General features: G+C 46.0%; 1 protein-coding gene across 2 annotated transcripts in view; it reads left to right on the top strand.

The window, feature by feature from the left end:
- The window catches only part of GSPT1 (G1 to S phase transition 1), a 577045-nt gene that overhangs the window by 523211 nt on the left and 36969 nt on the right, over positions 1–16865 (top strand). For both annotated transcript variants that reach the window (XM_077448903.1, XM_077448901.1), the window contains one exon: positions 11739–11912. In XM_077448903.1, the coding sequence (XP_077305029.1) occupies positions 11739–11912 (174 nt within the window). The remainder of the gene's footprint in view (positions 1–11738; positions 11913–16865) is intronic.

The following is a 16865-nucleotide window of genomic DNA, read 5'->3' as shown; positions in this document are numbered from 1 at the left end:
TGTATCTGTCTGCTACGGCTCCCTTCCAGAGGTCAGACTCTGTTTCTCTCGGTGGCTGGTCCGAAGAAAGGTCTGGCAGTCTCGTCGACCACCATTTCTCGGTGGATCAGACATCGTGGTTCAGGCCTATGCCTTAAAGGGGCGGGTGCTCCCCTTTCCTGTCCCGGGTTATTCCACCAGGGCAATTGGAACCTCCTGGGCTTTCCGACCTCAAGCGTCTGTCTCCCAGGTGTGTAAGGTGGCCATTCACACGTTCACTAAATTCTACCAAGTTGACCTAAGCGCATCTTTATATGCTTGCTTTGGCCGCAAGGTTTTGCAGCCAGTTGTGTAAGGTTGCAGTTCACGCGTTCATTAAGTTACAAGTTTGTTGTGAACACATCTTTAGATGCATAAGTTGGACGCAGGTTTTGATGGCGGCCATTTAAGGTGCCAACTCCTCTGTTGAGGTATTCCTCTTGTTAGTTTTTGCCGTTTCCACCCCTCGTTTTTGACGCTGCTTGTGGACGTCCCTAAGGTCAGGAATTAAAGGAGCTACGTCTGTCAATGAACGAAAAAGAAAATAGGATTTTGGTACCTACCGTAAAATCTATTGACAGACACAGCACTTACCCCTCCTATTTATGTTTGTACTGCTTTTTGACGAACTGAGCTGCAGGAAGCAGAGTGGGGGGTTATAGCCAGTGGGACCGCCTCCTGGGTGGTGCTGTACCATTTTGCTGTTTTTACATGTTCTGCCTAGTCCTCTCCTGAAGGTGTCGATATAACCCTAAGGTCAAGAATTAAAGGAGTTGTGTCAGTCAATGAACTTCAGAGAAAAGGATTTTATAGTGAGTACAAAAATCCTATTTTTTTTCTCCACAAATAGAACTTTCTTTTGGTGTTTGATTGCCTCTGCTTTTTTATTTTTTGCGCTATAAATAAGAAAAGATCTATTTTTAAAGAAACACATTTTTTACTTTTTGCTATAATAAATGTCCCCCAAAAATATTAAAAAAAAATAAATGTTTTCCTCACTTTAGGCCAATATGTATTCTTATTTTTGGTGTAGAAAAAATCAATAAGCATATATTGATTGGTTTGCGTAAGTTATAGCGTCTGCAAAATAGGGGATAGAGTTATAGCTTTGTTTTTTTTTCTTTTTTTTCTTTTTTTACTGGTGGCGATCTGCGTTTTATTTATATATATATATATATATATATATATATAATTTGACTGCGAGGACATGGCGGTCACAACGGACGATTTTGACACATTTTTGGAACCATTGGCAATAATACAGCGATCAGTGCGATTAAAAATGCATTAACTGTAACAATGTCACTGGCAGTGAAGGGGTTAAATGTGTTCCCTGGGAGGTGATTGAACGGAGAGGGACTAACTACAGTAAGTGTAGATCATGGTTCCTAGCTAACAGGACTACACAATCTGTCACTCCTGTCAGAACAGGGAAGTGTGTGTTTACACACACTCATCCCTGTTCTATCTCTTCTGGTCATGATCTCTCGTGGCCGGCGGTCATTTCGATTGTCGGCCAGGAGCATCAGCACCCCTGCTGTGCACCTGCTATCTACCTCCTGCGAGATCACGTACAGTAACGTTGTTTTGTGCAGAGGAGCCAACCTGGTGCAGTAAAACGGTGGCAGCGGTTAATGTACAGCTCGCTACAACCTGTAAGATGGTTTTGATTTCGTATTTGGACCAGGCAGTGTAAAAAGATGCTGCAAGGTTTTGGGATTAAGCCACAAAAGCATATTAGGGGACACTGCAAGCTTTGGGTAACTCGCAACCCTGATCCACTTGCCAAGGCCCTAAGTGTATAGCACAATAGAGGGAGTTGAGTAAGGGGCTTTGGGACCTATTAATAACAAAACCTTGTGGGCCTCTAGGGAGTGCACCACTGCACCTTTACTAAATTGTAGAAGGGGTAGATAGATCTAGGTTTAACTACCATTATTCCGTGACTATTTGGAGGCAAGAAATTGACAATCGGGGAGGGCCAGGACCCCCTGAGAAATGGGGTGCATCAAAGTGGTTCATTTATAAAGAACAGACTGGGGACCCATAAAGAGGAAAACAATTGATGTAGTCAAGCAAAGAGACTTGGGGATCCACTGTGGAGAATTGTGATATAAATAATTGAACAGATAATTGAGAATTTTCATTTTGATCAAATTGATTTGTCACACTAGGGACAGTGGGAGATTCTTCCATGATTTCAGCGGTGTCCTAATGGATTGGAGTTCTGGGAGCAAATTAAGAGAAATACAGTTACTGGCATTACACAAAACAATGGAACAGCATTGACTTTGTCCAGTTTACCCTGAGGCCCGTCAATAAAGAATATGAGTTTAACACTTGAAGAGCCCCTTGTTATTAAAGTGGTTGTAAACCCTTACAACCAACTTTGACCTACAGGTAAGCCTAGATTAAGGCTTACCTGTAAGTCCAAGAAATATCTCGTAAACCTACACGGTTTAGGAGATATTTGCCGAAAGACAGGCACTGCTATCTACGGCGCAATGCGCCGTAGACAGCGGCGCGCCGCGGTCAACGGCGATATGCCGCGAGTGGCAGCTCCCGTGCGCATGCGCAGGAGTGAAGTCGTCACGGCTTCGCCGAATGGCGGCGGAGCAGCCTAACCCACCGAGAAGATGGATGCGCCGGACTACAGGGGACAGTGGTGACTTTGCTGGCTCCGTGACACATAATGGGCTACTATGCGGTGCATAGTAGTCCATTATGCTTTACCTTTGCAGGGAATGAAAGAGGAAGTAAACTCATCAGGGTTTACTTCCTCTTTAAGGACGTGCATTGTTAAGCAAGAGTAGGCAGTCATCCGATTACAAGGCCACCCCTCTCCTCTCTAGCCAGCCAATCTGGAGACCCTTATTATGTGGAGACACTTGAAGAGTCTCAGCCACCTCTCCATGGCAGTGGTGAAAAGGCCAGAGATGGAGGACAGCCCTGTCGAGTACCTCCTATATAGCTTGAAGGAAGCGGACAGTCCACCTCCTAGTCTGATTGCAGCTGTAGGGCAATGATGGTGGGTTCTCATCCAGCCAATAAAAGTTCAAGGAAAACCTTCTGAATCGCTTCCTACAGGTATGGCCACTCAACAGTATCAGAAGCCTTCTCAAGAGAGGCTACTACACCTGTTCCCCTGTTGGAGTGTTGGGCTTAGATGTTGGTATGTAATCTTCAAAGATCAGTAGATTTGAGGGCCACAAACCCAGATTTGTCCAACTCGATTATAGAAGGGAGTAGGCGATTGAGCTTAAAGGTGAGAAGTTTGGATAGAATTTTGAGATCATTATTGAGCAGTGTAATTGGTCTACATGAAGGACATAGCATCGGGTCTTTGGGTGGTTTATCGGCACGTGTGAGTGGCTCATGAAGGGAGAGGAGCTAAGCACTACGTATAGAGGAAGGCTAATATCTGAGCTGGGCGAGGAGCTCACCATAAGCCTTGTAAAAATCCTATAGGCATGCCATCAGGGCCCGTCCCAGGAGGGAAGGACTAAATCAGTGGTCATCAACACTTTCCTCAGGGCCCACTAACAAGACAGGTTTGCAAGATAACTGAAATACATCACTGGTGATATCATTTGCTGCTCAGTGATTGCAGTATTTTGCATCTTCCCAAAGTAATACATAAAACCTGGCCTGTTAGTGGGCCTTGAGGACAGGGTTAATGACCACTGGACTAAATGACTCCCGGTGGAGAGGCACATATTGACTTCAAAAAGCATCAAATATACCTCTATTTCTAGATGCTTATTTTCTGGTGAGTGTTATTCACTCCCTAAGCGGTGGGATACACGTTGGAAGATTGGAGCTCTATATTTCTCCTACTGGCCAATAGTGCTCAGATATTTTTTACTTCCACGAACATCTGGCAATGGGACATTTATTTCTCCTAACTAGTGACACTGGGGCACTTTATTAATCGCACTGGTCAGGGGATTTTTTAATTTCACTTATTTCAAGACTGGGGCCTTTTTTTGTGTCTAAGGTGTTGGTCATGAGTAAAGATGTGCTGTGCTGAGCTTCACTGGAAGCTTCCTTGCTGGGGCTAACCATGCTGACAGGATCCGTTCTGATGTCCTTTTCATGGGCTAAATGAATGGTACCCGGGCCTTGTGTCCGAAGAAACAAGGTTTTGCTTGCGAGCACTTCTCTTTTAGAGAGCGGGACCCTGGGATACAGTGCTTTTTGGTAGTAAGGCCTTAACGTTTTTTACTGGCAAGGTGCTGCCGCAGGTCCAGGATTGTGGGTAACCTGAGGTTCCCCTGATCCTGAAGGTTTCGGAGCCCACCGTGAAGGGTGAAGATTGTGTTTTATCTGATAACCCTGCTGCGAGGAAAGGTAAGGGAGATTTTCTCAGGAATTTCTCATTCTATGTATAGTGCTGTCATGCCTATGTGTCACCACTGGGGGCTGTATTGAGCACTCACCGACCTGATGCTGTAGACAGCGCAGAAGCATTAATTTCTCCTCTCCAGCCATAAGCAGATCCTCCGATAAGAAAGGGAGGGTCTGGTTCGCCTCCTGCACCCCCAATGTTGTTTTTTTTCTCCCCTTTGGGGGATTGATATGCCAAAGCAGTTTCCTTTTTAAAAAGGGAGACAGACCGTGCCAGCCGCTCAGCAGAGGATTTATCCCCCACCCCGCCATGTCTTCTTTTCCACAGGACACCGCTCGTGCGGGTAAACACTTTCCATTGAAAGGAAAGGGGGGCCATAATTTGCGTGGGGTGGCGTGGCTAATTGCGTCAGACGTCGGCTACACATGCAGGAAGTTGTTATAGCACTGTGTGTGTTGCTGCTGGCTGTGGAGGGACAGAGCAGGATGATGGCTTGTTTCAGGTTAGTGACACAGGCATTTCCCTTTGACGCATACTTTACTGGGCTAGGATTAAAGAGGAAATAAAGGCTAAAAAAAAAAAAAATACAACCTGCAAGGCAAAGGAATAATGAGCTAGTATGCATAGCATACTAGCTCATTATGAATAACTTACCTGAGAACAAAGCCCCTGAAGCGGTCCTCAGACTTCATCATCGTCACTGCCATGTATCCCGGAATGACTTCCGGGTCTCGCTGCTCCGGCGCTGTGATTCGCCGAAGCCGCGATGACATCACTCCCACGCATGCACATGGGAGCCAACACGAGTGGCATATCGCAGTGATCTGCAGCCTGCTCAGTGCGCCTGCACGCCGCTGTCTACGGCGCATGCGCCATAGACAGCGGTGCCTGTCTTTTTGTAAATATCTCCTAAACCGTATAGGTTTAGGAGACATTTCTTGGACCTACAGGTAAGCCTAGATTAAGGTCAAAGTGGTTTGTATGGGTTTACAACCGCTTTAATAGCAGCTATTAGAGCTGGACTATAGCCTAGCAGTGTACATTCTTATGCTGGTAGTGCGTCTGCTTTATGCTTCAGGCTATGCGTGGTAATGGGACCAGGAACTCCTCTAAGGGTTTTAAAGGTCAATGGTTTCACAATAAACTAAATCCATTTCCAAAAGAATGTCCTCCTCTGAGAGGGATACAGCTGGTAAAATTGAGCCGTCGGGGAACTGTTGTTGCAGCTGTGCTAGACACTTCAGTCCCTGTATATATCACACAAGTGTTTTTTTTCTTCTACCATTTGTAATTTGGAAAGAACATTGATGCTATGATATCTCCCCATAGTAGGGCTAAACATAGCCGATTCCCATCTAGTGCTCAGGACCCTCTTATTGATGTGCAGGAGGCTGGGGATCAGGTAGATCTTCCTAAATATTTGGAAGATAATTTTTTATCCTCTTCCTAGGATCCTAATATAGGAGTAGCATCACAAAACAGGTTGCTTGTGCACGCCCTTACTAAATTGGGTCGTTCAACTCTTTTGCTGCCTGCAGCGCAGGCTCTTGAGGAACCCACCTCTAATTTGGGTTCATTAGAACCCCCCCCCCCCAATCTGGGGATGTTTTCTCCTATTCGTGCATGGCTTAAAAAGCTTATATATTCTGAATGGGAACATCTGGAGAAACAATATTATCCTCCTAAGAAATTCTCCACACTTTATCCTATAGAAAGGATTTCTATAAGAAATGGGGGGTTCCAGCAATTGATGCTGCAATCGCCTCATTGAGCAAGAATCTCACATGTCCGGTGGATAATGCGCTGATGTTAAAGGATCCAATAGATACAAAGTTGGAACTTCTTTCTAAAAGCAATATGTCTTTAGCAAATTCAGTAGCGCAATTGGTGTATCTCAGTCCGTTAAGGAACAAGTTTATGGAGATACTTAAGATTCTGCCTGATAAGCAGGCCCAGCAATGGGCTGGCATATTGGGCACACTATATTTCACAGTAGATGCTATGAAAGATTCTATCATTTAAGCCTCACTGCTTATGCTTGGACTAGTGCATTCTCTCAGAGTTTTATGGCTGAAAGATTGGTCAGCCGAAGCACCCTGTAAAAAGCTCCTAGCCAGTTTCCCCTTTTTTATGGTGAACGGCTATTTGAAGACGATCTGGACAAAATTCATCCAAAGGATCTCTAATGGGAAAGCTCTCTTACCAGTAACAAAGAAGTTCAAATAATTCTCCTTCTGCCTCTCCTGTGCCAGGGGCATCAGCCTCTAGGCAGTCTCGACGGCCTTAACCGTCAGGTTCAAGGAAAAGACCCCAAGGGCAGCACCAGGATCAGAAGAGATCTTGTGGCAGAAAGTCCACAAGGCAGCATGCTAAAGCCTCCTCATGAAGGGCTGCCCCCGCTCAGGTGGGGGGAAGGCTCCTGCATTTCTCAAAGGATCTGGCAGAAACAATGTCATGACAGATGGGTGGCTTCTGCAGTTTTCTCTAGGTTAAAGCTAGAGTTCTGAGAGTTTCCGTCTCCTCGTTTTTTTTCTAAGGGCAAATATTCCCAAGGATCCAGAGAAAAAGAAGTCTCTCTTTCTGGCTCTGGATCATCTATTATCCCAGTCGGTGATATCAGAGGTTCCCTTAGTGGAACAGGGTACAGGTTTTGATGCAAACCTTTCATGGTTCCAGAGCCAAACGGAGAGGTAAGACCCATTCTAGATCTCAAAGATCTGAATCGGCACTTAAACATCCGATCCTTTCCATGGAGTCAATCTGATCCTGCAAGGAGGGGATTTTTTGGCTTCAATCGATATGCATATCTCCACGTGCCAATATTTGCCGTTCAGAAATTTCTGCGCTTTGAAATATAAAATCGTAATTTTCAGTTGTGGCCCTGCCATTCGGTTTAGCCACAGCTCCACGGGTGTTCTGAAAGATTCTGGCACCTCCTTTAGCCAGATTAAGGTCTCAAGTCTTAACAGTCCTAGCCTATTTAGACAATTTACCTTTTAATAGATCATTCAGTTTCAGGTCTAAACCAGAGTCTGATCACAGCTGTAAACTACCTTTTAATCTCTGGGTTGGATACTCAACCTAGAAAAATCCTCCTTAAAACATCAAGGAGATTACAGTACTTGGGGCTGGTTATAGATACCGTACAGAAGAAGGTATTCTTACCCCAGACAACAATCGGTTCCATTGTAGGACTAATTCAACTTATCAAAACAAAGAAAAATCCTTCCATTCGGCTGTGCATGAGATTGTTGGGGGAAATGGTGGCCTCCTTCAAGGCCGTCCCTTACGTGCAGTTTTCACTCAAGACTGCTTCAAAACAACATCCTGTCGGTCTGGAATAAAAAGATTCAGGCCTTGTTTTTTTTCCAATACGCTTGGCTCCCGTCGTAAGTCAGAGTCTAAATTGGTGGTGGTTATCCAGCAAAAGGGAAAATCTTTTCTACCTGTATCCTGGAAAGTGTTAACAGAGGCCAGCCTTCTAAGCTGGGGAGCAGCCCTGGAAGAAGATTCCAGCCTATCAACATTTTGGAAGATTCGGGCAGTACGTCTGGCCCTAGAATCTTGGACGGTCAGACCTACGGGACTGTCATGTCAGGATTTAGTCCGACAAGGCCACAGCAGTGGCTTACATCAATCACCGCGGTGGCACGACAAGTCGTGCAGACACAGAACACCGCATTCCAGGAATAGAGAATTGGTCTATTTGAGCAATTATTTCCAGGAGAATGATCTCTTCACCCCGACATCTTCCTAGCGATGTCAGAGATGGGGTATTCACAACATGGACCTATTCACGTCCAGATTCAAAAACAAAGTCAACAACTTTGTGTCAAAGGATCCGCTAGCAGGTGGAACAGACGCATTAGTCTTCCTATGGGATCAGTTTTTTACTGATCTATGCGTTTCCTCCAGTTCTGCTTTGGCGCCTTCTCCGCAGGAATGAAAGTAGGTGATTCTGGTGGCCCCAGTGGGTCAGTGCGAAACGTCAGCAATTTTTCCTTGTTCGCTGTGTTTGTTGAGCTGTGATGTGATTTTCCAATAAAAGAAAGTGATCTTCTGAAGAGTGCGGCGGTCCAGAGCTTGTTTTTCGTCTGTTAACAAAATCATAAATATGGCAGTAGAGGTCCTTCGGACTCTGCCATTATAGCTAGACCTTCTCGCATAAGGTCCGGTATTCCATCCTACCTTACAGGCGAAAAAATTGAACAGGTTTTAACTGTTGAATCCCACTTTATAAACGATGGTGGGTGATCTCCTTCGGTAGTATCTACTTTGATTAATGCCAGGAAGCCAGCTTCCAGAGTCATTTACTATAGAATCTGGAAGGCATGTTTCTTGGTGTGGATCCAGGAGGTTGGCACCTCAGGAAGTATGTTATAGGCAGGATCCCTTATTTCCTGCAAATGGGATCTGAAATGGAGCTGGCCTTGACTTCTATCAAGGGCCAGATCCCAGCCTTGTCGGTGTTTTTTCAATGGCCTCTTGCTTTCCAATCTTGGTGCGTAGCTTATTCAGGGGGTAACATGGATTATTCCCCCTATCAATGCACTTCTAAATCATTGGGATTTAAATTTGGTCTTATCGGTTTTGCTGAATCAACCATTTGAGACTTTACGAGAAAATCCCTTGGTTCTTTTGACAAGAAAGATAATCTTTCTTGTTTCCATTTCTTCTGCTAGAAGAGTATCAGAACTAGTGTCTCTATCTTGTAAAGAGCCATATTTGGTCATGCATAAGGATGAGGTGGTTTTATGTCCTCGTCCTGAATTCCCAACAAAAGTGGTAACAGGTTTTCATTTAAACCACGATATTATTCTTCCTTCTTTCTCCCCAGAGTCTCAATCTAGGGAAGGGAAGGCACTACATTCCCTTGATGTAGTAAGAGCAATCAGAGTCTATTTAAAGGCGACCGCTCAGGTTCGCAAAACACGTTTTGTTTTGTGCTGCCAGAAGGTCCATGTGGACAGGCAGCGTCAAAATCCACTATTTTCCAAATGGATTCGTCAAGTGATTGTTCAAGCTTCAGCTTAAAGAAGAAAATTCTTTCTTCCCATGTTTAGAGCACACTCATCCAGGGCGATTAGTGCCTCTTGGGTGGTACATCATCAGGCCTCTATGGCTCAGGTCTCTAAGGCCACAACTTGGTCTTCGGTTCATACGTTTATCAGATTTTATCAAATCAATATTAAGGGTCATGAGGATATTGCCTTTAGGCGCAGTATACTGCAGGCTGCAGTATGAGTCCTCTGGCCTCCTTTTTGCCCTACTTTTTGTTGTCTCCCTCCCTTGCTATGGGACATCCCACATAGTAAGTACTATGGCTCTGTGTCGGCTGATGTAAGAAAAGAAAACATGATTTTATAACCGTTTACCTGTGAAATCCTTTTCTTTGGTGTACAGGGGACGCAGAGGTCCCTCCCTTTTTGGTATACACTTGTATTGCTTGGCTACAAAACTGAGGACTCCCAGTAGTGGGAGGGGTTATATAGGGAGTACACTTCTTGCCTTAGGTGATGGACACTGGCATGCGCTATCAGTGGCCCTAAAACTCACATAGTGAGTACTATGGCGCTGTGTCCCCTGATGTACATCAAAGAAAAGGATTTTACAGTTAAACTGTTATAAAAATCCTGTTTTTGCACATTCTGCGTAAAATATATTGAAATTGCAATATAGTGATTATGGTTTCAGCTACTTGGGGTGGGTGTATGTACACATTGTTTTCTTGATTTACGTAGTATTTTCAGAACTGGGGGATCGGTACCTTAACCCGTTCATTGTCAGGCCAGTTTTTGCATTGTTTGCATACATTTCTAAAATTATTACAGGCCCAAAGATTACATAAAACCCTCAAAACATATTTTCTGAAAGCGGTCACCTTGGAGAATAAAATAATGGTTTTATTTATTTCACACAATATTGCTGCAAAGGTTAAATTTACACTAATTTTAGGGCATTCAAATGCAATAAATTACCCATATTTTTGGTAAATATAAAACACGAGGTTGTACGTAAAGTAAATAGATACCAAACATGTCCAACCTTAAATTTGCATGCATCTGTGAAATGGCAACAAACTTCTGTACCTCTGAATTTTCCATTAACAATGCTTTTAAAAGCCCCCTGTAGGCAATCGGTTTAGCATTATGGAGGAGGTCTGGTGCTGGGAATATTGCTCTCGCTGCAGCGTGTGGCGCAAAATATAACGTTTATTACAATTGGCAGTTTAATTTATTTATCTGTGTGGGTATATATGGGGAGCTTCAAAATATTGGGGGGGGGGGGGTGTATTTTATGAGCTTGGATGTAGCTTTAATATTTTGCAATTCAAACATTTATTTTACTTTTTTTCATCACATAGAGGGAATGTGGTATGGAATAAATAGAACAGCAGTTCAGCTGCCAGAATGATTCCTCTTGACAGGTAGCAGTCCAGATTTACACACAATCCCTGTGACTGCAGTCACCAGGAATGTGTGTAAAACCCTTGCATTAAAGTGATTGTAAAGTCTTATTTTTATTGAGAAAAAAACAAACCTGTTATACTTGCCTGCTTGCTCTGTGCAGTGGATTTTCACAGAGAAGCCCGGATCCTCAGGTGGTGCTTCTGTGCAATGGGAATTAATGGTGCCGCTTCTCTGTCTCAACCAATCAGGAGGGAGAGTCTCTGACGGCCGAGACACTCCTGGACATAGATGGGACTCGGGTGTGTATTAGGGGGTGCTGGGGTAGCTGCTGCACACACAAGGCTTTTTTATCTTAATGCATAGAATGCATTAAGATAAACCTTCTGAACTACTTTAATGTAAAAAAATAATTAGGTATCCACGTCTCCCTTCACCCCTCCTTTTACTTACCTGAGCTCTTATTTGTTCCATTGCTGCGCACGTCTGAATCTCTTCCCTCCCGCCTCTCACTAGTATTGCTGAGGCAGCAGGAGACATTGGCTTCCATTGCTGTCAATCAAAGGCAGTGAAAAGGAAGCTGGGTGTAGGGCCGAGTCCCGCTGTCTGCGTCAATGGACGCAAATAGGGAGACTCTGAAGTGGGTCTGCACAAAGCAGGTTCCTATGGGGCAACTCGTCATGGAGCAGAAGCCTGGATGCCAGTGTGGAGGACCTAAGAAGAGGAGGTTCAGGGTTGCTCTTTGCAATTTTTTTTTTTTTTTTTTACAACTACTTTAGCTAATAAAAATTACTTAATTACAAGTTGTAAACAAGTATTGAATAGGTTTTGTATTGTTTTTCTTTAGCAACCCGAAGTGTGCTACTACAAGCACACTTTCATTTGTGCATTAAAAAAAAAAAATTATGCCGCAGTCCCATACTTCAGTATTAACTTTTACTTCCTTGTGTCATCTTTCAATGAAGCACAATGTTGAAGTCCTGGGCATTCTGTCTGATGAAGTAGAAACAGAGCTTGTTGCCCCTGGAGAAAATCTGAAGATTCGGCTCAAAGGCATCGAGGAGGAGGAAATTCTTCCAGGTTTTATAATCTGTGACCCAAACAACCTTTGTCATTCTGGACGTACATTTGATGCCCAGGTAAAAACTCATGATTTGTAAGTTTAATTTGAAGGAAACCTCCCGGGAGAAATACAGGGCCTACGATGCTTGATATCCCTTTGTCCACCTTTCCTCCTCAGTAGTTCCCACTTTTTGTTAAGTATAGATTTATTTTTTTGCAAATTCGTTAGTGTTCAGAAGCTTGTACACAGCAAGCAAGTCAGAAGTTAGGAATGCATGTGAAACCATTAGAAGGTGTAAATGGATGAGAACAATTTAGGCCTGTTTCACACTGGTGCGACATGCACTCTGATTTTGAGAGCACAAGTCACATGGCATTAAGTGCAATGGCACTGCTTTGATAGGAGCCACTTGAGTCACTCCGACGTAGAAAAAGGTTCCTGCACTACTTTTGGTGTGACTTTTACACGACTTGCATTGGCTTCTGTTAAAGAAGTCATATGCAATTAGTGGCAAAGTCGCGATGGGATGTCGGCTTCAGAGTCGCAGCAGTGTGAACCGGGCCTTCGTGGCTTATAGGAATGAACTTCGAGTCATGTTCGCCGAACAGCGACCTCTTTGGGGTGTTCACAGTAAACTCGAAAAGCTGCGGAACACACATTAAAAGTTATGAGAGAAATCTAAATTGCTAATTTTATAGGCTTATGTGCAAGTTATTGTAATAAGTGTTTGGTGACCTGGGTCCTGCCCCAGAGGACATGTATCAATGCAGCAATTTCTTTTTTAAAAACAGCCGTTTTTTCAGGAGAAGTGATTTTAATGCTTAGTGAAACAATAAAAGTGAAATATTCCTTTAAATTTCCTACCTAAGGGGTGTGTGTAGGTATGCCTGTAAAGTAGCGCTTGTTTCCCATGCTTAGAGCAAAGCTGCACAAAGTGTCATTTCTGAAGAAAAAAAGGTAATTTAAAAGCACTTGCGGCTATAATGAATTGTCGGCTCCCAGTAATAGAGAACAGTCATAAAAAAAAATAACGAAAAATCCGTGGGGGTCTATTGCTAGGCCCTTCAGGTCTGGTATGGATATTAAGGGGAAACCCTGCGTCCAATTTAAAAAAAAAAATTATACTGGACGCTCGGCAGCCATTTTGTTGTGTCCTAACATGTTTTTCATGCCCAGCACTGATCCAGAGGCTCGGCACAGCACGGTTTTCTCTCACAAGAACCTGGGAGCTGACACAGGCACACCTAGCTGGACAGCGCAGAACTCTGTCAGGGTGGTGAGTCCTGCGGTGGGGGCCCCTCAGCCTGCAGCAGGAGGGTGGGACCATCACTGTCCTAAGTCTCCAACAGGTGGCAGACAGAGTAGGATCAGCATGGCTTCAGAAACCAGTGTTTCTTCCCCCAAAATCCAGGCAATTGCAACTGGTTCTCCTGCAAGACAGTGCAGTGCCTCTGGACGCTTTGTCAGCGGTCCTTAACATGTTCGTTGCCAAGATGGAGGTGGTGCGTGGGCGCAAAGGTGATGAAAAACGTCCGCCCCCTCCCCCTGTCCTCCCGTGAGAGCTCTGATGCAGACTCGGGCCCCGCTGAGGCTGGTGACCCATGCTCTGTTGTTTCAGATGACGCTGACCTAGACCGATCGGACAGTGGGGATGAGTCCCCGCCTGGGTCCGCGCACGACAAAGCGCTTGTTGGAGCACTTATCACAGCTGCGCATGATACCCTGAAAATTCAGGACACAGCAGATTCTTCACCTGAGTTAGCAGTCCCTTTTGGGTCCCATAATCCAAAAAAAAAAATATACTGGACGCTCGGCAGCCATTTTGTTGTGTCCTAACATGTTTTTCATGCCCAGCACTGATCCAGAGGCTCGGCACAGCACGGTTTTCTCTCACAAGAACCTGGGAGCTGACACAGGCACACCTAGCTGGACAGCGCAGAACTCTGTCAGGGTGGTGAGTCCTGCGGTGGGGGCCCCTCAGCCTGCAGCAGGAGGGTGGGACCATCACTGTCCTAAGTCTCCAACAGGTGGCAGACAGAGTAGGATCAGCATGGCTTCAGAAACCAGTGTTTCTTCCCCCAAAATCCAGGCAATTGCAACTGGTTCTCCTGCAAGACAGTGCAGTGCCTCTGGACGCTTTGTCAGCGGTCCTTAACATGTTCGTTGCCAAGATGGAGGTGGTGCGTGGGCGCAAAGGTGATGAAAAACGTCCGCCCCCTCCCCCTGTCCTCCCGTGAGAGCTCTGATGCAGACTCGGGCCCCGCTGAGGCTGGTGACCCATGCTCTGTTGTTTCAGATGACGCTGACCTAGACCGATCGGACAGTGGGGATGAGTCCCCGCCTGGGTCCGCGCACGACAAAGCGCTTGTTGGAGCACTTATCACAGCTGCGCATGATACCCTGAAAATTCAGGACACAGCAGATTCTTCACCTGAGTTAGCAGTCCCTTTTGGGTCCCATAATCCAGCCCGTGCACCTAAGGCATCTGACTTATTTCGATACGATCATATACAAGGAATGGGGTAGACCTCAACTGACCTTTTCGGTCCCCAAATATATGGCGGTGTGTTAACCTTTTGAGGAGAGCCTTCTCAAAAAATGGTCAGCTCCTCCAGTCGTGGACCCCCCCAGTATCCAGGTTAAATAAAGTAACCACAATCCCGGTAGAGGGGACTCCTGACTAAGGACCCCACGAACAGGAAGGCCGAGGCAGTGGCCTGTTCCTTGTTTACGGTTGTGGGGTCAGCAATGCGACCAGTACTGGCCTCCGTACTTGTGTCTGAGACACCTACTGAGTGGGCAGAGCTTTTACACCCCGAATTGGGGGAGCAACAGGCTTCTCCTGTCTGTGTGGAACTAGCAGACCAGTTAGTGCAAGGCCTTAAATACGTTTGTGACGCGCCCCTGGATACCCTCCCTCTGTTATCCAGGGCTTCAGTGTCAGAGCCTGATTTGGTTAAAATGCTGGTCGGCTGACCAGGCATCTAAAAAAATAAAATAAGCCCTGACAGAAGCCACAGGTGGGAAGCGTACCTTACTCCCACAGGCCAGGAAGGTTAAGGAGCCACGCCGTAGGCAAGGGCCCTCTTTTTCCGCTCACAAACTGCTTTTTCATCAATCCGGGGCTTCGGCTAAACGTCCCCAGCCCGACAGGACGACCTCTGAGGGACAAAGGCGTCACTGGAACCGCAAGCATGCGAGCAAGAGTGCTACCACATGAAGGGTCGCCTTCGGGAGTTTGCAGTCCGGGGGGCCTCTCGGCTATCCATCCAATCGGTCTGCAAACTGATTTTCTCTTGCTACAAGATAGTTCCTCTCTTGGCCACCAAACAGATTCTTCCCCTCCAGCACACCCTAATGGGGGTGGTAAGGGACCTGCTGAGTTGCGGGGTGATGGTACCTGTTCAGGAGCCGGAAAGATTCCAAGGGTTCTACTCCAATCTTTTTGTAATCCCCAAAAAGAAAGGGGTACGTCCAATCTTGGACATAAAAGCCCTCAACTGCTTTGTGAAAGTACAGAGGTTCAGAATGGAATCACTCAGTAGTGTCTGCACTCCATCAATGGCACTTCCTGGCATCCTTGGACATCCAGGATGCATACCTGCACATACCCATATGCCTATGGCATCAGGGGTTTTTGCTATTTGCAGTCAGGGACACCCACTGCCAGTTTGTGCCTCTCCCGTTTGGCTTTGCATCAGATCCCCCCGAGTCTTTACTAAGGTATTGGCTCCAATTTTGGCGTTGCTGTGACAACGCAGGATCGCGATCATAGGTTACCTAGACTATCTGCTCCTGAGAGCATCTTCTGCCTCAGAATTAAGGCAGGATGTGGCAATCACCATGCAGACCCTGCAGGAATTTGGGTGGCTGTTGAACCTAAAAAAGTCGGTGCTCATATCGACTCAGCGTTCGGAGTACCAAGGCTTACTGCTGGACTCCGTAGAAGCGAGAGTTTCTCCCTCCAGACAAGCTGCAGACTCTGAGCACTGTATAACTGTTGATGAACCGCAGGTGGTCGTCGCTACGCTTCTGCATGCCTGGGGCTTGTGGCAGTGCCGTACGCCCAGTTTCACACCAGAGTGTTGCAGAAGGAGATCTTGGCGAAATGGGACAAATCACCGTTATGACTGGATCAGCAGATTCAGATGAGCCAGTCAGTCAGGGACTCCCTACTCTGGTGGCTGAGATCCCTGGCACTTCGGTCTGGGAAGTCGTTCCTAACTCTACATTGGACAGTGATCACAACGAACGGCAGCCTGACCAGCTGGAGTGGAGTACTGGGGGTACAGTCGACCCAGGGCCTCTGGTCAGAGGAGGAATCCAAGTTACCGATCAATGTGCTATAGCTACAAGCGTTCAGGCTTTCCCTCTCCACATGGTCAATGAGACTTTGAGAGCGTTCAATCAGGATCCAGTCAGACAACGCCACAGCGGTGGCATACGTCAATCATGAAGGAAGAACAAGCAGCTTGGCTGCAGCACGGGAGGTCGCTCACATCCTCCTTTTGACACTGCTTGGGGATGTCCCGATGGTCTAAGTAAAGGAGCTGTGTCAGTGAACATAAGAGAAAATATTATTTCTCTTATATTCACCGACCGACACAGCTCCTCTGTAACAAAATGGGTTGTTGGCCCTATCACTGGAGATTACTAGGCAAAGTTGTAATACAACACTTCAGAACTTTTAGTTCCGCCCAGGGGGCGGTCCCTAGGCTACAATCCCCACAGTCTGCCCTAGCAGCCTCAGTTTTATTTTGCGGAGATACACCTAGGAACCCTGCGGGCCCATAGGTCTGTGTTTTTTTTTGATGCAGAAGCTTGGCTTTTTTGCGCAAGATGAATGATCCTGTTCTCTTCTATCAACAGCCGGCTGGGTGACAGGCTGGTTCACTTATCCTTGTAGTCTCCCCAGTCCGGCCATCGAGCGTGTGCAGGTCGCAGCTACGGCTTTGCAAGCCACGACATACCTCAGCTCCAGAGGTGGTCGGTCGGTGAGCTTTTATGCTCCAGGGCATACATGTGACCG

Source organism: Lithobates pipiens, unplaced genomic scaffold, assembly GCF_037356315.1.
Source record: "Lithobates pipiens isolate NorthernLeopardFrog02 unplaced genomic scaffold, aLitPip1_a1.2 Scaffold_22, whole genome shotgun sequence".
In the NCBI taxonomy this organism is placed as follows: Eukaryota; Metazoa; Chordata; class Amphibia; order Anura; family Ranidae; genus Lithobates; species Lithobates pipiens.
Note: the sequence above shows the minus strand (reverse complement) of the source record. Positions and strands in the feature narration are given on the sequence as shown.